Source organism: Lathyrus oleraceus, chromosome 6, assembly GCF_024323335.1.
Source record: "Lathyrus oleraceus cultivar Zhongwan6 chromosome 6, CAAS_Psat_ZW6_1.0, whole genome shotgun sequence".
NCBI lineage: Eukaryota > Viridiplantae > Streptophyta > Magnoliopsida > Fabales > Fabaceae > Lathyrus > Lathyrus oleraceus.
This window is the reverse complement of record NC_066584.1, coordinates 249,372,029-249,395,688: the sequence shown is the minus strand read 5'-3', so window position 1 is coordinate 249,395,688 and position 23,660 is coordinate 249,372,029. Positions and strand designations below refer to the sequence as shown.

General features: G+C 33.1%; 2 protein-coding genes across 2 annotated transcripts; one reads left to right on the top strand and one right to left on the bottom strand.

Annotated features, from left to right (window-relative positions):
• Positions 1-10,210: 10,210 nt before the first annotated feature.
• On the top strand, positions 10,211-11,706 carry LOC127097622 (uncharacterized). Its single transcript, XM_051036122.1, has 2 exons — positions 10,211-10,843; positions 10,995-11,706. The coding sequence occupies exons 1-2, from the start codon at positions 10,429-10,431 to the stop codon at positions 11,522-11,524; spliced, it is 945 nt and encodes a 314-aa protein (XP_050892079.1). The 5' UTR covers positions 10,211-10,428; the 3' UTR covers positions 11,525-11,706.
• A 1,450-nt stretch (positions 11,707-13,156) lies between these two features.
• LOC127098469 (squamosa promoter-binding-like protein 14) lies at positions 13,157-18,882 on the bottom strand. The gene is made up of 9 exons (XM_051037078.1): positions 17,997-18,882; positions 16,433-17,259; positions 16,225-16,299; positions 15,997-16,104; positions 15,800-15,917; positions 15,462-15,597; positions 15,232-15,376; positions 14,474-15,076; positions 13,157-14,135 (listed from the first exon to the last, which is right to left on the bottom strand). The coding sequence occupies exons 1-9, from the start codon at positions 18,625-18,627 to the stop codon at positions 13,704-13,706; spliced, it is 3,075 nt and encodes a 1,024-aa protein (XP_050893035.1). The 5' UTR covers positions 18,628-18,882; the 3' UTR covers positions 13,157-13,703.
• Between the last annotated feature and the right edge of the window lie 4,778 nt (positions 18,883-23,660).

Below are 23,660 nucleotides of genomic sequence, written 5' to 3'. Positions count from 1 at the left end.
GTACGGTGGAGCTCACCGGAGAAGACAACCAGAGCTCTGGCTCCGGTGATGATGTGTCTTGAGTCTGAGCCACATGATCCATGTTTCACGTTTTAATCTTAATTGTTCCTTGTGAATACCATTTGTGCCACGCAGTTGACTCAGGGCTTGGTGGAACGTGTGCTTTGGATCATCAGATCTGCCACCTCAATTAATGAGGGAGATCTGATGGTCCACGTAATTTAGCATTTTCTGATTTTTATTTTAATTGCATTTTCTTCAATAATTCATATTAAATTCAATATTGATCCAAAAAATATGGGACTTTCACCAAAAAAATCAAATATTTGTCTCTTTCATAGTCTGAATTAAAATTATTTTTTGGATCATTATTAATATTTTTCATAAATTAATTGATTTTTCATTTGTTTTTAATTGTTTAAAAATATTTTTAAGTGTCCAAAAATTATGAAAAAATTTCTCCGAGGTCTTTGACCTTGATTGACCTATGATAAATCTCATGGTCATTTATTTGGTATTTTGATGAGATTTTAGGATTTGGACAAAACATATTTGAATTTAATGCATTGTTTTACTATTTTTAATTAAATAAATGCCATTTTAATTGTGTTGACCATTTGTATTGACTGGTTTGAGTTTCTTGTTTGTTGTTAGGCCTTGGTCAAGATTGATTTGACTTTGTCAAGTTAATATCATTGGATTTAGGGGATTGATGGAATGTACATTCCATCTCCCAAAATGAATGAATGATATTAATTTGATAAAAGTCCTCCTTTGAACAATTTGTGATCTCATTCATCCCCTTCCCTCTTCATCTAATTTCCCTTATTCATCCATTCATTTCCAATTGGTCAATGACATCTCAAAGTCCTAATGCTAGTTGATTGAAAGATTAACATGAGTATGGATGAGATTAGACCACACCTTTTGCATATTTTTGTGTGTGGTATGTTTCATGAGCATAGTTCATAATACTATGTCTCCAACATGCATTAACACCAAAAGTTTATTGCCCGACCTCAATAGTTGTGACTTCTACATAAGTCCAATTACGATTGCTTAACATAGCGCTAAATTTGTGACATAAAAGGCATAAGCATTCTAGTTAGTGAGATTGTAAGTCTCCCCTCTTCCATGGTATTGTGTGGAAACTTGGCCTTCTTTCCTTCCTTTGGAAGATGTTTTGGTTCAAGGATCCATGATTGTGGCAAGTGGGTTGAGTGTTCTCCAAAGAATGTCTTGAAATCAAAAGCAAAACAAAACTAATTACTAACTTACTAACTATTAACTTTCAACTTCAAGTCTTTACTTTGATGCAATTTACTTTTAGCACTTTATTTCATTTGCCATTATACATATCATTCTAATTGTTTATGTTAATGTAATTTCACTTTGTCCATTTGGACCATATTGTGTGATATATGTTGTTTTGTGCTATTTTGCTTGTTTGTGTGGTCTTTGACCACTAATGTACATAATAACAACAAAAACCCTAAAATACTTTTGAGTGGGCTATTGGTTTGATCTTGTTCAATTGGACTTAGAATTTAGGCAACATTCCTTTGCTAATGGACTTGGCCAATGCCAATTTGTTGAAGAACCAAGTGCTTGCAATTTGAATTCATCTGATACATCATTCTAGATCTCTCCAGATTCATCTGCAACATTGATCATTGTTAAGCTGTTATGTTGAACCTGTGACTTGTGGAATTCATCTGCTACATAGGCTATTTTGAAGAAGATCATGAAGTGGATAAGCTTGGATGAGGTCATCTTTAATTGATGCCTTTGCTCTTCAAGATTGATATAATTGTGCATTTGTGTGTTGTGTGATTCTAAAAAATTCCAAGGGAATTCTGGATTTCTATTGACATAATTGTCTATTGGATTGCTACCCATTTGGTCAGATTTTTTCAACTCTAAACTTCTAATTTTTGTACATAGGGTAGTCTCTTCATATTCTCCCTATTTCTTTAATTTTAAAATCTCTCCCTCCATTTTCAAAACCTTCTTTGTGTGAACTATCTTTTGTTCTAAACTTTGACCACATTTCAAAAAAAAATAGAAACTTTGGCCTTATGCCATTGCATTTTCAAACTTATTTTCTTAAATCAAACTTGTAAATAGACTTAACTATACTTGACTTAAACTTTCAAAAAACCCAAAAAGAACTAACTCATTCAAATCATTTTAGGCTTTGTGCCTTTCAAACTTAAATTTTGTTAAAATCAATGCAAACATTTTGAAATTTGTACCCCGAACTATGAGGTTTTGATCCCTCATTTTTATGTTGGTACGTAGGCACAAGACTGAAGGTCTTGTCAAACACAAAAATATAATTAATGAATTCTTTTCTCATCCTCCCATTCTATTTGTTTGTAAACATCACTTTGTGCAAAATACATATGCACATAAAAAGGGCTCCCTAGGAGTACCTAGGACACTTTGGGTGCTAACACCTTCCCTCTGTGTAACCAACCCCCTTACCTGTGATCTCTGACTTTTATTAGTTTTTATTTGAAAACTTCTTACTAATTGGGTTTTGTTCGTACTTTTTCCCTTTTTCCTTGGAAACAATAAAAGCGCAGTGGCGACTCTTGTTAATTGATCTCTAGCTTGTCAATAGCTTGATGATCATGAATTTACCACTACAATAGCCTCGACAGTACTCAAGATGGAAGGAGTCTCAACCACTTCTCCAGCCACCCAGTGATATCTATTGGTGTTAGTCTGTGCAACTAACTGAAGTCCCTTGCGGGCTAGTTCATCAAATTTATAAAGATCACTAGGATGATCTAAGACACGTTATTAGACTTCCCCTGGAATCCCAAATGGCTAACAATTTCAGCATTACTAGGTTCATGGTCGGTTTCTCCCCGATATACTTCAACGAAACTTCCAGCGTATTCCATTCTTTGATGAATATCTTCTATTTCTCCCTCGGTTAAGACAGGGGGGACGACTCTTCAACATGTTTTTCACCCCCATCGGCTTTCTTTGAGGATAAAGCCTCTAAATGATTTCTGAAAAGTGATTCATCTGAAAGGGAATCTCCATACACTTCATTTGTCTCTGAATCACCGGCCAGAGAGATGATCTTTGATTAAAAATATCTATGGACAAAAGAAAAGGAAAGCAACTTAAATTCCATTCCATTTCTCGAAGGAAAAGAAACATTACCCTCTGTATCACTTTTTATGATAATAGGGTTATCGTTCATCTTAATGAAAATACAACAAATACTTGAATAAAAAGCTGAAGTGAAGAGAAGGAGCCTTGAAATATGAAGTCAAAGGTAGTGAAAACCAAGGAGAAGGTTGAAAGTTGGAGCTTTAAAGCTTTGAGGTTTTGAATGTGCGATGACTGTTACTCCTAGAAATAAACTCATAGAGAAGAGGGGAAGACACAAAGGAAACAAAGGAAACTCAACCTACAAGATTGCGAAAAAGTTTATCTATGTTCCTTCTATCCTTATATAAGAAAAAATAATCGAGTGGATCGCATTCAAATTAAGAAACAAGTGTGGATCAACGGTAAAATTTTGTCTAGGAAACACAATCGAACTCAAGTGCATACTAAGTTGTGTCATAACACTCTACACCTTTTCAGGTCACACGTCAAAGAAAAACTATGAAATATTTCAATGATGGGACTGCATTTAATTCTCACGTTCCCCATTACACTTTTGTAAAACCAAAGGACATGTCATCATACGCCTGGAAAACTACTCTTAAAGGCCAGACGCGACTACTAAAAAACTCCCCCGACATCTAAAATGTATGACGAGTCTTGGGAGAAATTGTTATGATTCAAACAAAATCCCATGGCACACTACTCTAATCTCCAATCTCATTATTTATCTTGAACCCTAACTGACTTGTGCGTTAGAGTGCTAACCATGTAGGTACCCCTCCCTCACTGAACCGCCGTATCAGAGATTAGCAACATTGATGTCAATGTATCAGATATTAGCAACATCGGTGTAAATGTTGACACCGATTGGCAGTGTTAGTTTAAAATCAATGTCTCTGGTTAAAGAAGCACGGTGATTGCAACCTTTGATCCACGATGTTACGTAATAACATTGCTTAGGAAGTTTAGCTTCGCCATAGTTTCCATAATTTCATCCATTTCTGGTTCCACAACGAAACATAAACCAAATAGAATCCTCCACCTCACAAATTAGTCAAGTTAGTTAGTTGGTTAGAAATTAGTTAAGTGTTAGTTACTCAATTAGTTAGAAAATTATCTATAAATAGGATCATAATGTACACATTTTACCATATTTTTCAATACATTTTTCACTATGTTACCGCATGAGTATTCATATGATTTCTAGCTCTCATATAAGTATGAGATTTATCCCTCTCATCCAGGGTTTATTAACATAGTATTAGAGTCTGGTTTAAGATCCGGTGGGCCACATGTTATAAGGTTTTCGCTACCGGGACACCCACCATTTATTTTCGCGCTCCTGATTTCAAGTCCTGGGTGTAAGAGGGTGCGTTAAGAGTCCTACATCTGACAATATATGACTTGAACATGTATTGATAATTGGGGGAAATCCTCACTCTATAATATGGTTTTATAGGGTTTAGTTAGGCACATCCATTTTTTTTAATACATTTTTCACTATGTTGCCACATGAGTATTCATATCATCTCTACCTCTCATGTGAGTATTGTCATACCTCAAAAAATATGATCCTTCACGAAGCGCATCGCACGCTCGTGGAAAAATAATTCGAACAGATTCGCCACTGAACTTTATTTATTCCAATTAAGGAATAGGAAAATATTGATAAAACCTTTAAAAAAGAAAATAGTTGTTGCAACCATATTTGGTTTCAGGACTCGATTAAGCAAGGGGAAGGTATTAGCACCTCTCATGTTCATTATACTCAATGGGAACCTTTTAGTTAAACTCACAATTGAATGTTAGTTTATGTAATTTGTTTCCTTCGAGTGGTAAAGGATTAAAAAGAAAAAAATAAAAGGGTCGCAAAAACTTTTTTTATTAATGTGTTTGACGAGATTGCAGGTTTTGCTCCTAGTATCCTCTGATACAATGAGGAACTCAAAGCTTTGTGGTTCAGGGTAAAGGCTATGGTTGTTGGTTTATTTTATTAAACAAGTGTTTAGATTGCATTCTAACGGTTAAACATTGACTTGTTTGCATGTAGTGGAGACTTAAGCGCTAGTTTGTATTCGCATTAGAATGGACTAAACAATGTTCTTTTGAAAAATATTATTGATCGCATTGGGGTGGGTAATTAGGTTTGATTTGTTTGAGTATGTTTTAGACTTGAAATACGAACATTCATGACTTGTAAGCAATTACTACTTGGTTCTAATGTTTTGGGACTATGCTTGGACCTTTCAACCATGTAGCATGATCAGTGCATTTTAATGCACATTCTTCTATAATTGTACTTATGTATTTCCCTAGTTTGCTTTTCTTATTTTTCTATTTTATTATATTTTTATATTTAAGTTCATGTTTTCCTTTAATCTATTTTCGTTTGTTGTTTTCAGTTTTAGCGGTTATTTGATACTTGTTCACTGTTCGGATCATAACTGGAGCTATGGTATGCCATTTTGCACGTTCTCATATGCGTTAGAAATCTAAAAGAAAAAGCTACGACTTTTATATTGAAGTCAAAAGCTGATTTGGAGTGAAGGAGTCTCACATAATTCGTTGAAGTTTCATACTTTAGGAAATAATTTCTTTTGGGTCATTTTTGGGTCGGGTTTATGTTTTTCGACCCAGTTTGAGTTATAAGTGAAATCCTTACTTTTTAAAAGGGGTCAGCCGCGGTACTACATCTTACACACATTATTCACGATAAACTTTTGGCTTTGTACGATTATAAAAAGGAACTAATCTTCCAGAGTTAATCAACTGTAACCGAGTTTCCAACGCTTTGAGGTTTTTATTCTATCAATTAAATTTGATTCTCTTTCAATTCTATTTTATGAAAACTCATTTGCTTAATATGTATTTTATGGAATGGTTTTGATTAAATTCATATGATTCCATTCCTAATTGTTAATCCATGTTTATGTCGCCTTGTCGTTAATTCGCGTTTGTAATTGTGTTTGCTTAATTCATGATTGTATTACTCCGTTTGTTTAATTCAGAATATAGGAATACCAATCTGTCATATATCTATTGCGCTTGTAAGATATTAAATTGAATAGAGACCGAAGTCGCTTAGAGAATTGGTAGGTAAAAACCAGTGATTAACCGAAAACCGAAAATAATAGATTGGCTTATTTTATAATCACTTATTTAGTTTTTTTTCTTAATCGATCCTTAAACCATACCCCCCCCCCAAATCGATTTCATTAGGTTAATAATAATTCAAGAATCCTTGTGATACGATACTCGAGTTTTCGCTTCCATTAAACTACAGTTTTGTAATTACTCGTTTTGACCCGTGCGCGACAACGGATCATAGCCTTTTTCTTTCAGTCTGTTTGTGAAAATATTTGAATATTTATAAGTATTTTGAATGAAATACAAACACATGAACTTACAAGCAATTACTACTTGTGCTTAATGTTCGGGACTATGACTGAACCTTTCACCCAGATAATCTTTTTCTTTCGATTTATTATGAAATTGTGATGTGTTTGTATTTTTTAGAGAAAGAAAAAGTATTTATGGTTTGCAAGCAATTACTACTTGGGTCTAATGCATTGGGACTATTATTGCACCTTTCACCCAGGTAATCTTTTTCTTTCATTATTATGAAAAGGTTGAAGTATGGATTAATCATTTTCAAGTTGATTATGAAAGAAGCTTTGTTGAATTGTAATTCCTTGTGTCAGAAGCAGGTTTCTCGACAGAAGCAAGGAAGTGTCGAACCACCTAGTGTGTTGAGTAGTGTTAGCTATTTTGGGCTTTTATAATTTTGGGCTTTTATAGTTTTGGGCTTTGGCTTGAGGTCCAAGTTAACCTAAATATATAAATAGAGGGAGTAACCCTTATTTTCATATAGAAGTGAATAGAGCATTCATAACATTGTATTCACAGTATTTTTCCGTTACAAAGTGAATAAGAAGGTTTCCACAGTTTATGGGCAGAGAGAAACTCTGCAGAATTATATTACTTTTCTCCTTCATCGTTCTATACACTCTCTCTTTCTCCATTATTCTTCTCTTTTCGTTGTTATTGTGTGGGTAATAACAATCTTGTTCATCAAGATTGATTGAAATTCTCCATAGGTTTTGGGGGATTTCCAACATCTGGTATCAGAGCTCCGGTTAATCGATTTGTGGGAAGAAAATCACCAAGGCAACGAATCATCCAAACGGTCATTTTCCAGCAAATCTTCTGATTCTCAAGAACACCAATTATGAGAATTGGTGCAAGCAGATAAAGGTTGTGTTCTGTTGTCAAGATCTTTGGGATCTTGTGAAGGAAGGATTGGCAACGCTTGTAGAAGTCGCGACGGATCAAGAAAAGGTTGCACATAAAGAATTGAAGAAAAAAGATTATAAATATCTCTTTATAATCCATCAATGTGTTGATGCAGATAACTTTGAAAAGGTTAATGATGCAGAGTCAGTGAAATAAGCATGGGAAATTCTGGAGAAATCGTTTGGAGGCACGGAGAAGGTGAAAGAGATGAAGTTACAAACTCACAAAAGAACGTATGAATTGCTTCAGATGGAAGACAATGAAAGCATAACTGATTTTTTCACGAAGGTTACAAAATTGGTGAATCAAATCAAGGTATATGGAGAAGTGTTGACATCAAGATCTGTTGTTGGAAAGATCTTGAGGTCGTTGGCTTCAAAGTTCGACCATGTGGTAGTAGCCAATGAAGAGTCGAAAGATTTGTTAAAATTGAAAAAGGAAGAGCTTCAAGGGACGCTTGAATCTCATGAAAAAAGAATGGATGAAAGAAAGAAAAGGAAAAGGAAGTTGGAATGGCAACAAAGGTAGAGGAGGCTACAACAATTCGACTGGTCGAAATCAGCAAGAAAGAAACTGGTTGAATCAGAGAAAACCCTGGAACCAAGGTAACAAAAAAGGTGGTGTTACAGGTAGAGGAAGAGGTGGTGGTCAAAAGTCAGACAAGAGTCATATTCAGTGTTATAATTGTCAAAGGTATGGTCACTATTCTAGTGATTGTCCAAAAAAGCATAAGAATCAAGAAAGTTACACAAAGCTGGCAAAACATGAAGAATAAGAGATGTCGCTGATGGTTATAACAAGAGAAGAAGAGAGATTCAAGGACCAGTGGTACTTGGACTCATGATGCTCATCACACATGTCTGGAAGGAAATATTGGTTTGTCAACATAAATCCCTCAATGAAGAACATGGTGAAATTTGCAAATGACAACACTCTAGCAACTGAAGGTGTTGGTGATGTTCTGATTACGAGGAAAGATGGAAAGAGGTCAGTAATTTCAAATGTGTTGTACATACCACGAATGAAGAGTAATTTTCTCAGCATAGGGCAATTAGGAGAAAAGAACTATAGAGTGTCGATCAAAGACAAGATGATGAGAGTTATCGACTCAAATGGAAGGTTGATCTTGAAGGCTCTAATGTCTCAGAATAGAACCTTCAAGATTGAGCTTAATGTGATGGAGCATAAGTATCAGGCTAAGTATCCCTTTAAGAGGATTCGCTTGGGGATTTCTTGAAGTAGATTGTCCATGATTGATTGATTCTTGAAACGACTAATTTACGGTGCGCTTGAAACGCTTGCCTCAGCATGAGTCTTGAAGATATTCTCTTAACAATAGGATCTTGGATGGGATATGCCCCTGATAGGATCACTGCTCAGGCTTCTCAGCTGTTTGAACTTCCTTGATGATGAGTGCTTATTTTCAAATAAAGTTGTTCGTTCAAAAATGGTAATTTTAGTGCAATACTCATGCAATTTTTTAAATCAAAGTCATTATTGGAATGATGTGGTTGATGTACAGCAAATGGATCATTGGTCAAAATGCAATATTGACTTAGACATTCAAAGTGATAGATAATGCGAAGGTATAATACCAAAACAAATGATTACCAAATCTCTTTGGAGTCAGTTTACACAACCTTGTTGTAGCATGCTTTCAAAATAAACCTAGCTTCTTGAGGGTTATAACGTGGTCTGATTCTCGGTTTTCGAAACAAATGATATGGGCCCAAAGGTTAATTTTATCCCATCTCATTCTCCATGATGACCTTCAGTCCTACGTTCAATGAATTCAACCTATGCACTCAGGTTCCAAGAGATTTAAAATTACAGTGATGACGATGACTCCACTAATGCTTCAATGAAAGGATGAGATACCTCATTGGTTGGGAGAGGGAGAGGTGGAAGTGTTTTTTTGTAAGAACTTTTGTGAGAATGAAGAAGTAGGAAGAGGGAACGGTATGGCACGAGATTGAATGAAAAGCATCCAGAGATGCATATTCGGATCACCCATAAATATTTGAATAAATTGTGTTTACGGATATGCATCTTCGAACGCGCTTTTTACACATACAGAGATGCATCTGCGAGTTAAATTTCAACGTAAAAAAAGTGTCTCTTCAATTTAAGATGAGAATTGATAAAAAGGTCTGATATATATATATATATATATATATATATATATATATATATATATATATATATATATATATATATATATATATATATATATATATATATATATATATATATATATATATATATATATATATATATATATATATATATATATATATATATATATATATATATATATATATATATATATATATATATATATATATATATATATATATATATATATATATATAAGGGTTAGTTGTGATTTTAGTGGTATCTTATTTTCTAAAATTTGTTGATGATTGAAAATAAATAAGTTAATAAAAATATCAGATGAAAAGATAGGGAAAATAAATAGATGATATATTATCCATAAGTTATTTTTTCTTTAATCAATTTAGTAAGATACCATTTCTATTTGACTGGATTAAGGTACCAATCTAAATTTATAAGGAAAATCAAATCAATGTGACAGATTAGTTGATAATTCATAAGGATTAGTTGGACTGATCCACAAGACAAGAAGAGAAAAAAGAAAATTTGAGGACACAGCAAGTTGTCTAAAACAAGAAGCATCAAGAAAAGAATAATTCTTATCACTAGTTTTTCTTATACACAAAATTTGAAAGTTTAAGAAACACTCATAAAAAAAAATTATTTATTTCTCTCCTAAAGTTAATAATATCCTTTGTGTCGCATGCACATGCAAGATGCCTTAAAATCAAATAGCATCTTTTTAATTTCACAGGGTGTAATTAAAAAATGAGAGGAAATAAAAAACATAGTGTATGTGACATTTGTATTCCATTATATATTCTCCACAATGTGTAGCCATTAGCTACATTCACCAAAGAAATAGAGTAGAAATAAGTGATTATAATAATGATGATGATGAGGAAGCAAAAACAAGTAGAGAAGAAAACAAACACTTTCCTACTACAAAAATCAGCAACAAAAGAATACCAAATAACAGCTCCAAATGATGATGATCAATATCATTCCAAAGTAACAACTATAGTCACAAAAAAATCACCTCCTCAAATTGAGTTTCCTACCTCTCCACAATTGATTTTTGGAGAAGAAATAATTCATTTCAGTCATCCACAGCATCCTCTCTCAATGGTGAACCTTCCTGATCTCTTCATTTGTGTAGGCTGTAAAGAATATGGCTCTGGGAAGAGATTTGTTTGTCAACAATGTGATTATCAACTTCATGACTTTTGTGCTTTGGCTCCTCCTGCTCTTAATGCTCATCCTTTCCATTCTCAACATGCTATTTTGTTCCATTCCAAACCAGGTTCTAATCCTCTCTCCCTCTAAATTTTACATATTATCAGTGTCGTCTCAGAGTCCGTATTCCATGACACAATTACTATGCATGATTCGTGTATGGTTTTTGAATTATTTCATTATATAGTCTAATAAATTTGTTATTAATATAATTTCAGTGAAAAGTGGAATGACAAAATCAAAATGCGACGTGTGTGGCAAACCAACAAAAGGCTATACATTCCTATGCACAGCATGTGCTTTCCAAATGCATCCTTGTTGTGCCATGCTCAACACAGAAATTGACTTCCCAAACCATCCACACACTCTCAAACTCACACCTTCATCCACCGCCACTTCCTCCGCCGCAACAAACACCGATCATTCCACCCCGATCGTCTGCAACGAGTGCAAGAAACGAAGATCGGGGAAAGTGTATCGGTGCACGGTGTGTAACTATAATCTTCATGCATTTTGTGCTAAGAGTAAAGTGAATGGTCTTGAAGCTAATGGTATTAGGGTTCCTGAAAAACCAAGTGTTCTTTCTGCTGCAGCTAAAGTTGCTTCTCAAGTTGTGATTGAGTTTATTGGAGGGTTTGTTGAAGGTCTTGGTGAAAATTTGGGTGAAGTTCTTGTTCAAAATATTACCAAAGGAGGAAGTGGAACTCTCACTAGTGCTAATAATACTCCTTCAAAACCTCGCAAATAAAAATTTCTACATGTCATGTTTTTTCTCTAATTCATTGGTTTATGTTATGTATATTTTTTATTTTATTAATATAGGAATTTAAAATGTGTGCTAGACTGCTAGGCTGCTTCTTATTTATTTATTTATTTATGTCGAAAGTGTTTGTGTTATATTTGTGTAATTTATAAAATTCGATGCCAAAATATTGGATGTATTTGTCATTAGTCCACTTATCTTGACACTATAGTATTTAACACCAAATACAAATATTTATAGGCAAACAATAATTTTTTTCAATTTTTTTAGAAATAATTTTATTTATAAAAATAAATGTATTTAAAATTTATTTTGTAAAAATAATGTCATTAACTAACGTTATCATTAACTACAAGAATATATATTATTAATCATTTATTTTACTATAATTTATTAATCTACTTTATTACTTTATTAATCAATAAAATACATATATTAATTAAATTATAATATTAAATTATAAAATATAATAACTATTTTTTTAGATTATATTAATCAACTTTATTTATTACTTAAGAATTTAAATTTAAATTTTGAAAACTCATTAGTCAAATTATAAATTGTATTAACTAATTTTTTTACACATTTTTAACTAAAGTTAACTTAATACATAACATTAGTCATTTGTCATTTCTTTTATTAGGGTGTTATAGGTTTATGGGATCACCTAAGTTCACTTTTAATTATAAAGAAATCACCATACCAAATGCAGTTGGGTTTATAAATTTGTATCTAGTTAAATAAATATCTCACTAAATCATCAAAGTATTTAAATAAAAACAGTAATTTCAAAAGATTTTTAAAATTGTTAAAAGTTAAAACTATATTATGAAACAAGTTAATATTTTCAAATAAAATTGATAAATTTGAATAAAATTATTTTTATCTGATTTAAGAGAATTAACTATGGATTAACTCATATATAATTGGATTCAACATTGATTTTACTCAAATCAATCTTACAAGCATATTGACTCAAAATTTATACCTAAAAATATAAAATCGAATAATGTTTCAAACTAAAACTCGATTCTAACACTTTAGTTAATTGTCCTCTCAAAATTGTTAACTTAGACCCACTAATCCCTTTCAAAAAAAATAATTTATAGTGTGCTTATCATATATAAATAGTTGTGTGAAGAAACCTTGTTAGGAGTATTTTAGTTTGAAATATTTATTTTTTTGAAAGTTTGATTTTAAAAGTAGATTTTTACAATACCTATAGTTGAGTGAATTGTGAATTTTTGGATTATATTAGGTATAGACTACTAGGCTTAACTTAATGATTTAGTGGAGAGGTTGGAAAAGTATATTTACAAATTGGTTGTAAAGAGGCTTATAGTTATTCAATGAAAGTTTTTGTGGTTGTGGTGTGTTGAGTCATAAAATAGCACAAGTCAGCTCAAGTAATATATGCTGGTCTTAGCAAAATGGGTATTCTGAAATAAAATAAACTACAGGAATAGCTTATCTATAAAAATATGACGGAACTTCCAACCATTGCAAAACATATAGAAATCTTATTTATAATGTGTATCGAAATTTTATTTAACTAGTGATAAAATTTTAGCCGATATCCTGTCATACAAGGTCTTTGCCACCGACCTGGTGATGATGTAACTGAAACGTGAACCTAATTAGATATAATTTAAAATCAAAATATATCAACACTTTTAATCATATAGTATGGTCATCCCTATTATCAATATCCTCAAATAAACTTTACAGTAACAAAACATATGCATCAACGTATGATACATAGAACATAGCAGGTAATTTTTCCTGATTGATCCTTCAGAAAAAAAGAGGCAATAAACCAAATTATTTGACCGGACCAACATTTATCCAACTCAGTCTCTTTATTCCCATTGCTTGCTGCTCTCATAATTGTCAATGCTTAAATTAGAAGGTTCGTGTTTTATCTGGTCAAAACAGTGGAAGATTTCTTCAATTCTAAAATTTCAACACCTAGAAGGTAAACATTCAGGTGTAACTTATTACTTATTATCCTCAACTCTGGCATCACAGAAATATTGAATCTGCCAAGCTATAATAGGTTCATTTTTGGCTCTCGTTACAAAATGCACAACTTCCCCACTGAAGTAATCTTGCCATTTGGGGAAATATAGCTCCATTGGTTTATGTGTTTCATTCACTAACAGAATTAAATTGTGCCGAAATCCAAGTTTTCCCACCTGAAGGGAGAAACTGAGCCTACAAAAGGGGTTCCGCGGAATAACACGCAAACACAAACACAAACAGCAGCAACAGCTAGCATTGAATGAATAAAGGGACCATGAAGCCAGTTCCGTGAACCTGAAAATCTTCTCTTGAAGCGAACATCGGCAATTGCACACTTGGAACAAGAGTTTCCAACCCGTTTGAGTTGGTTAATTTGCTTTTGCATAAGCTCAATTCCCAGTGATTGGTGCTCTATCTCATTGTCAATTGTAACTGCAACTTCACTTGTTTTTTGTCTATCAGAAAGTTTCCGCGCAACCAACATATTGTAAGACTGATTATTTCTCATCGCGGCGTATGCATGTGGAGTCTGCCCATTTTCATCCACAAGGGTCTCCCAGCACTTCAGTCCAATCTATGGAAGGAGAAATATAAGATTGTTAACACATTTCAAATAAAACCTTACTATAATAACAAAATATATTATCATATTATTTAAATTTAGTTAAATAATTCGGCTTGTTAGACATAAGAGGATTTTATGATGGCCTATTTAACTTGACCTTTTTTGTTAAATAGACTTTTAAAAAGGCTTTATCCTAGGCTTGATTTAGGCTAGGGAGTAGGACCTTGTCGGCCGACCTGGCTAATTTAAACCCTAAAATACTGCCAGACAATTCAATTAGATTATTTTCCTTGCTACTCTCGGCAAAAATAAAAATCAGAAAATCCAAATGGGAAGGAAATAATTACCTCTTGTGGATCATTTGTTAAAGAGTCAATTACACCCTCAGAATCCAATGTAGATGCTGCCAAATGCAAGGGAGTAATACCACCAGGTCCCTCAAGATTTGGTGGAAATACATATTTCTTGGATGTGTCATTTTTGCTAGGTATAGAATAATGGACAAGTAAATCAACCATGCTTATGTACTTTCTTTTCACTGCTCTATTTAGGAGTTGGATTGTTTTAAGCATCTCCATTGACCCTGTTGACAACCTTTCTCCTTCTAAGTGTTTATCAACCAACATATCCAAAAGGGTTTTGACTATCATGCAACAATTTCTCTCCACAGAAAATGTCAGTACAAATTTGAACCTGTCGAGTGTATACTCTGGAACCTCGTGCACACTCGACAACCTTTCCCTTTGAAACAGCCAGCCAAGCTCATTCAGAAAGTGCAAAGCCTCATCCCTTGACTTGGGCCTCCCAAAATGATATTCGTGCTCCTCCGAAATGGCATCACATATTTTTTCCTCCTCATCAAATTCAGACTCAAGCGGTCTCAATTCCTTGCAAATGGATGCATCAGCTATTATCACTGGAAAACAGTTGCCCTTGAAACCATTTTCAACCTGTTCACAAATATGTAAGTCGCAATTATCATTTTTGATAGAATTTACAAATATACACTTCAGGTACATGAAAATATGTAAGACATGGATCAAATACCCCCACATAGCGAGCATACACAGTAAGCATATGCAGGCAATAGAATGTAGAGATATACCTCAATGAAACAGCGACCTAGAACACCAGGAGATGCATTCTGAACTTTAAAACCATTCAATTTTATCTCATCATAGACCATACCAGGATCTACAGAACCTATAACTTCTGATGACGTGTAACAGTCAGCACCAGTGCAATGAATCCTGCAAAATTTAGGGGCAAACAGTAAAAAACAGACCAAAAAGAAGCACAAAACCACATCCAGAAAGGGGGAAAAGCAGTACGAACTTTGTGCCAGAAGCAGACAGGTTTCTTCCCTTCAATGACATAGAGGTTTCTTGTCCACTAACAATCGCCAAAGGGGACACTGACGTCAACTCTGGAGACCTCCATGTTCCCCATGGTTTGCACATGCGTATCTTTCCTGGAATTTCAGTTTAAACCAATCTGATTCAACTCCTTGATATTAAAAATCTAGCTATGATGGAACATTTAATCTTCTAAAGTCGAAAAAATCAGTTATGAACAATCTAACTAGATGGGAAAAACTATTCCAAAGAGCAAAACTTGAATACGAAATTAAGCAGCCTAAGGTAAAAAGGATAGAAACAAGTTACAGTGCTCACCGTCTTTGTACGATGCTAACTGACTGCCAGAATAAACAAGAAATCTTCCATTTCTCCAGAAATCAGAATCTGAGTTATGAATTAAAGAATGAACACGTTGGAGGAAGTTTTCTTCTAGCTGCAAAAAACACAATATGCAAGTAATGAGCAAGTAGAATCCTACAAGCTCAAAATGTGCATCACAGCAGTTCACTTACTTGCGCCCAGGCAGCAGAAGACATTGTGGCATAAATTGATAGAACGACGCAGCCAGGCCTTATGTAACTCTCCAAGTCTGATGGTCGGGTAGAAAGCCAATTGTAAATCTGAAAAACCAAAATGATTAATAATATTATCACATGTGGCAAAGGACATTTGTCACATTCAATAAAATGACATCATCCGATTAGCAAAATATTTATGAGAAAGTGCGACAATAGTTTCACCTGTGTGCGCAATGTTCCTGGGAAATGGCTAGGGTGCTTGTCAAATAATTTAAACATTATTCTCCCAGTACGGTCCTGTTGGAATACCAGCACAAATAGATTCAAACACAAAATGAAATGCCCAAGCCTTAGTTAAAATAATAACACACATAAAGAAAATACACATTAAAAGCAAGCAAGGATCATAGATTGCAAAATTCCAAACTACCTGAGTATCTGAATTCAAACTGGGAGGTGAATAATCAGAGCCTGAAGATGCATAACCAGCTTTAAATGGAACACTTTGAACTGAACTAGCTTGTTGGATAATGTTATTTGATTTTGACCCTTTAAAGAGATCAAAAGGGATAGTAGTACAACTATGACTTTGGCTGGTTTCCTTATTTGCATCGACTCCTATTCCAGTTGAATTGCTATTAGGATTGACGCCTCTAATCCCACTTTGCAAACCAAAATTCATCTCCACAACAGGAGGAGATGACGACGGCGACCTCTCGTCCACAGGGTTACTACTTTCTGATGAGAAATACTTCCGCGAAGATGGCAATTTTGATCGGAAGTCATCTTCTGGAGAGGAGCTAAAAAGTTGCAGTGGCAAATTCACTCGAACATCCTCCTGGCAATCTGAATCGTCATTTGGAGACTGGGAACTGCCACTACTTCTTTCTCCAGCAACTGAAGTGAACTGTTGTTCTCTAATATGATCAGCACTAGTTGTGGATTTGTTGCCACCATTTTGAGAGTGTAATGAAATGGCATTTTGAACAGGTGTCGATGGAGTGGTGGAAAGAACGCCAAGAAAGTCCATCGTTAATGGGGCCAAGGGGACGTTGTTAGGTTGACCGTTGTTAGGTTGACCATCACGATGATGATAGAATGATGAAGTTTGCATTTGCACATTACCATTTTTCCCATTCAAGTTATTGCCAACATCCAGCAACTTTGCTGTAAGATTAGCAGGTAAAGGAATCCTATTCAGAATCTGTGCAAGATGCTCTTTATCTGGAATTTGTGACCTTCTTTCTTCAGATTTTCCTAAACAATATCATCAATGCAAACAATCTTAGCTCGCAAATAATAAGAAAATAGAAAACATCTTATGTAGCACCGACACCTTAGAAAATATATGTGCCTTCGTCAGTGTACAAAACCGACACCGACACTTGTGAATTGTGATTATATTTAATCTATTCATTTTTCAAATTATTACCATCGACACTGTCGTGTTTCAGGTGTGTTTCAGGTGTCAGTGCTTAAGCTTCTTAAGAAAACACTCTTCACCAATAGCACTTTCTTGTTAGTTTCAGTTTAATAAATGATTTTAGAAATTTATATTGTCGTATAAATAACTAATCTAAAAAATAATTTACGGATTATTTTATTATATGCAATCACGAAAACAATACATTTTTTAATTCATGATCAAAAAATTAGTTAACATAATATTTTTAATGCCTCAAAAACATTAATTAGGGGGGTGTTCTGATTTTTTAGAAAACTTATGCAATCTATAAAACTAATTATTGATCCAAAATTTAGTGTAAAAGAATTACTTAAAAAAAAATCTAAACATAGTAATTTCACGATAACTTTAACTAAAAATATAATACTTTTAATTAATTCAAATAAATACCAACAAATTTTTGTTTCTAATTACTATATTTTACAAATTAATAACTACCAAAATAAAAATAATACAGTTTTAAGCATTAATTTAATAAAAAACTGATTTTAGAAAGAAAAAAAAAGGCCAAACGCGCCTTAACCTTTACCTTGCGAACCATCAGCAATAGCAGTCAACAAATTAAAGATTTCCAAATTAGCAGCAGCCGCAACATGCTGATTCAACGGAGGAGAAGCCACCTCATCCGGCTGCGTCTTTCTCCGGCGACGATTATGTCCAGCAAGTCTCCGACGGCAGCTTCGTTTCCCTTCGTCAAACTCCAACAAAGGATGAAACCTACTACACTGTTGACAAAACCGTTGCATTTGATTCCCAAGCAAAGCTTTCGAAGCTTTACTATGAGCTTCACACACTTTATGTCTCCGATGATAATCCTTCGCTTTTGACAGATCTTCTTTACAGTTATCAACTTGACACATCGGATACGACGCCGTTCCAGATGGAGATCCTGAACGTACTCTTTTGTTAGCTCTATTTGTAACGCCCCCGCCGGAAAAACCACCACCGGCGAGATTCAATTTGAGAGTTTCTTCCGGTTGTTGTTGTTGAGAGACGGTGGATTTGGCCATGAATCGAACACTGTCCCAATTCCATTCTTTAGGGTTCCAGTTGTCGTTTGGTATGTGAACGACGTCGTATGATAGATCGCGTTTTTTGTTATTTGATGAATCGTAAAATGGATGAGGAAGAGGAAGAAGAGGAGGAGCTACCTTTTCCATATTTTTTTCTAAATTAAATTAATAATCTAAACATGTAAAAGCTAAGGGTATAAGACTAAGAATAAGGGTAGGTATTAAGTACCTTAATTTATTTATTTTTCTAGAATATTTTTTTCTTTGGGTTTGATGTTTGGGGAGAGAGGAACTAGGCTAGGGAAACCTATGATAAAGGCTTCATAATAATAACTCAGATCTAAAGTAACAAAGAGATTTGAGTTTAGAGTGTTTTTTAGTTTTCAATTTTTTTAATCTTACGAAGTTTAATTTTGACATTTCTTTATTTAAAGAAAAAAACTAAACTCTATTTTAATAATAATTTTATATATAAATTTGAGCTTGTTTGTGAAATCTTAACTGAGTTGATTTAACGGAATTAATTTATTTTGATTTATAGTTGGAAATGGATTGTACATGTACTTGAGGAGTCTTTTCTCTTGTTGATGATGTTGTTGGTGTGCTCAACTCAAACACACGCACGCACCTTGTTGGTGTGGTGTGGGGTGAATGGCAAGAAGTGTAAATAAAAGGGAGTTTGATGGGTAATTGGGTACGAGAAATAACGCGCCGACTGAGGAAGAATCCAAGGGAGTTGGTTCCCACTGGAACAAGTAGGCATTGGTCCGTACGATTTGTTTTTAACTTTTAAAGAAGTAAAAGTTAAGGGGGAAGAGAGTCATCTCATCTGTTACGTAACAGTTGTACCTAAGACTTTAAAGACAAAAGAAGGAAGGGATGTGATGTATCCCAAATATAAATACTACTATGTATTCACTCATTCATTCTCATCTATTCACTAAATGCTGTGAGCGGAATGTATTTATTATTTCTTTTTAGAAATAAAAAGGTATTAATTAAATTTAAAAATAAAATATTATTTACTAATAATAATTAATAAAGTATTCGTGCATTCTACGTATTCATTGAACTGAAAATAATATATAAATGCACACATAAAAAATAAAATATTTATTTTATATATAGAAATTTGTTAAAGTATTATTTCACACGGTTGTAGATTTATGTGTTTAGTAATAAAATAAATATTTATATTTTGATTAATTAATTTGTAAAATAATTTTTTTAATATTTGGCCAATAATAAAAAAAATATGATTTATATAAAATTTATAATTAATGTATTATAATTTTCTTTAAACTATTTAATCTTATTTCTTTTTATATTATATTTTACATAAATTTTATTATAATTTTCTTTTTTTTTCTTTATCTATTTAAATTGGATATATTTTATACACAATTATAAATAGTAATTTTTCAAGTCAGAAATAATCATAATAAGAAAAAAATTCTCGATCAAAAGATATTACTTTTATTTCAATTTATTTATCATATTTTCATTATTTTTCAATCTTAGTTTAATTCAATTTTTTTTTATTTTAAGATTTTTCTTAATGATATTTTTGAATATATTTAATAAATTATATTTAATGCATACGTAGTGTATATTAAAAAAAATGTCTACATTCATTTATTTGAATTTCATAATATATATATATATATATATATATATATATATATGACATGTGTATTCGGATAAATTTATTTTATTTGAGAGAAGATAAATTAATGGGAAGCAAGACAAGTCAGTTTCTGATGAGTATATAGTTAGCCCTATATGTTGGGTGTTAGGCAAAATAAATTTGTCTGATTAATTTCTGACGAGTATATAGTCAGCATCATATGTTGCTTCAGGGTTGCAACATTTGTCCATTGATTGCAACATTCGTTCCCTATCGGTTTAGGATCATACCGCGTCTCACTCACTTATAAAATGTGGGGAGTGACGTGTCCTTAAGTATTATTGATATAAAAAGTTATTCTCTAAAATAATAGGGGAAGAACAGTTTCCACGTTCCATGCCCTAGGAGCATGGTAACCACTTTTTGAGTTCAAGGATACAGGTCCAAAAAAATCTTTATAAATACCTCGGTGTTAGGGTTGAGGACGAGGATTATTCTACTCACCTAAGATCCACTGATAGAAAACTTTTCACCATTTTAGGTGAACTTGCTTAAATACTATCAACAATCCTAAGGCACCACATATAACAAATGTAACACCCTAAATTCTGAAACTTATATATTAAGAATTATACAATAATTTAAGGCGTCACCAATGACTAATCTCTAAAATCATTCAACGATTAATAATCATGTAGCGGAATATACTAATTTCATACAACACCTATCATCGCACGCTCACCTTCACTTAGGGTATCATTGCGATGATATCGTTCCTAATTGGATAAATAAACATAAACTCAACATTTAGTCTTTAAAACTCATTTAAATAAGACTTCTTCAAAATCAAGAGTTATTAAACTCAACTTTTAAACACTTAAACATAAGCCAATGAACTATAAAACTTCAATAGAATAATCAAATAAAATATTCTCGACGACCGATGTTACAAGATCATAGCAAGACTTCTAAAACAATGCAACTAAAGAAGTAACTCCTTGAGCTATCTTCACTTATGCAACAATTACTCATGAGTATCTGCAAGATGTCCATGGTAGAAAAAATTCAAACAAATGGGGTGAGAAATACATTCAAATAATAAACGGCGCATAATCAATCAGAGTAGATTAAATACAATACAATTAGAACATAGTTCACTATACAACACATGTATTCAAGTTCACCCATTTCACATCAATATACAATCAATATAGAATGTGACTTTGAACAAGATTATAGACTCAAATGCATGTGATACCGATCTCAACAATGGTTCCAATTATAAATCGGGTTTCATCTGCCGAACCCATGAGCCTCACACCAAGCTCCAAACCTCAACATCAAGTTTGGGATAATTACTGGTCACCAACATCGAACCTATAATTGCCTTTTTCACAACAACAACAACTCATGATGCATGAATAAATGTATGCATCATCACAATAACACAAATGGTATCACATAGAACCACATAATAGTTTGTACAACATCAACAAGATAGTTTCACATTGAAACCATACATCACAGCCCGCATTTCATCACAACACAACAACTAAACAACCTGCAATTATAATAAAAATTTACCACATCAATTTATCAACAACAGAAACTCAGCGTTTCGTTAAACGGTTCATCACATCATCATGAAAACCACAACAACAGTACACACATAATACTAATTTAATCATCTCAACTCTCACCACCACTGTGCAGTTTAGTGTGTCAGCTTTCCAACACTTCGAACGACATCTAAATCAGACTTATAGAATGAAAGTTATGACCAAAACCGTCGAGATATGTTAACTAATTCGAAAACAATTTTTTCTCAAAATTATTGTGCAAACGATTGTAATCAGGGTGCAATAGATTGTCACTGAAAGATTTTTCACAAATTTACATTGTGCAATCAAGTTGCAATCGATTGACATTGAAGGATTTTCCAAAAATTGCACTCGTGTAACTGATTGCAATCAGGGTACAATCGATTGCCATTGAAGGATTTTATATAAAAAACAGTTTTCTTTGATACGATTTCAGAACCAGTTCCAACCCTTCAAACCTCATGCCAATCCCAAATTAATCTACCACAAACTCTCAAAACACATTTTAACATCACCAATGGATCAAACATGATAAAATCAACATAACTACAGTTTTTCCTCATGATTTCATCACCTAAAATCATACCCTAAAACACCAAATTTTCATCAAAACTCAAGAACACGCCAATGTAACAATAATGCACCATGGCAATTCAATTCAATCGTGTGAAAATAGAACTATCAGCATATAATTCATCAACAATCAATCAATATTCAACAACATCCATCAAAGTTCATCAAAACTCATCAAAACATCAAATTAAGAGCAAACCATATTGGAAGGTAAGGAAACGTCTCTACTCTTTCATGATTTAGCATCCATAGATGAATAGTCTCACTCCCCCTTACCTTAGATTTCCGAATTTTATGAAAGAATCCTTGAACTTTTTCTTCTAAGCTCTTCTTCTCTTTCCTCTTGCCCTAACTCTTCTTTTCTCTCTTCCAAATTTTTCATGTAATATGCAAACTGACTTTTTCTCCACTTCTCTCATATTCCTATTAACCATATTCCTCCTAATTATGTTTTTCATTATACTACCCTCAACTTACCTTATAATTACCACCTTGCCCTCAAATTCTCTACATGTTTCCCTTTTCCTCATTATTTTATTATTCCAATATTATTTACTCAATTAATTAAATAAACTCCTATTATTTAATTACCAAGATAATCATAAATAATTCTAACTTATTCCAACTAACTTTTGCACTCCACATATTATAATCAAATAAAATACACCAATTCATAATTAATTCATGGATAAATCGATTAAATGACTAAATTTAAAATGGGATGATACAACAAGTACAATTGATGTCACTGTGGGGCTCAACAAAACTAACTTGGGTCACACTCATCACCATAGTCACCTTCTCCAAAAGGGTTACAAAATAAAGTGTATACCAACTGTAACTACATATGAAATTATTAATAACCACGTATGAAATTAGTTATTATTATCTAACCTTCATATTAACTAATTTTTAAACCACTATATTACCCTCAACTCACTTTTTCTTCAATCAACGTTATACAATCAATTCACTCAAAATCAATTTTCTTCGATGCATAACTAACCACACGTTTAGATATGTTCAGTTACTTTAAGATGGAATTAATTTTGATTTTAGAAATGATTCTAACTTGAAATTAAGACTTGTATTTATTCTATAGTGGAACAAAATTTGGTCGTTGAATGAGGAATTATAATTTGTTGCGGTGGATTTGAACTTTTGATGTGGGGGATTGGGGGTCAACCTACAAGGTTACTTCAACACCCAAGTCAGTAAAAAAGTGAAACACATTTGTAAGTGAGGATGAATTTGAATACTTAGAAATGGTTGGTCTTTCCTCTTAAAGAGGAAAAACTATTAACTACAGTAAGCATACTATGAGTTATGGATCTCGGTCAATCGATAGATTGCTTTGGACGGTCAACAATGCTCAAGTG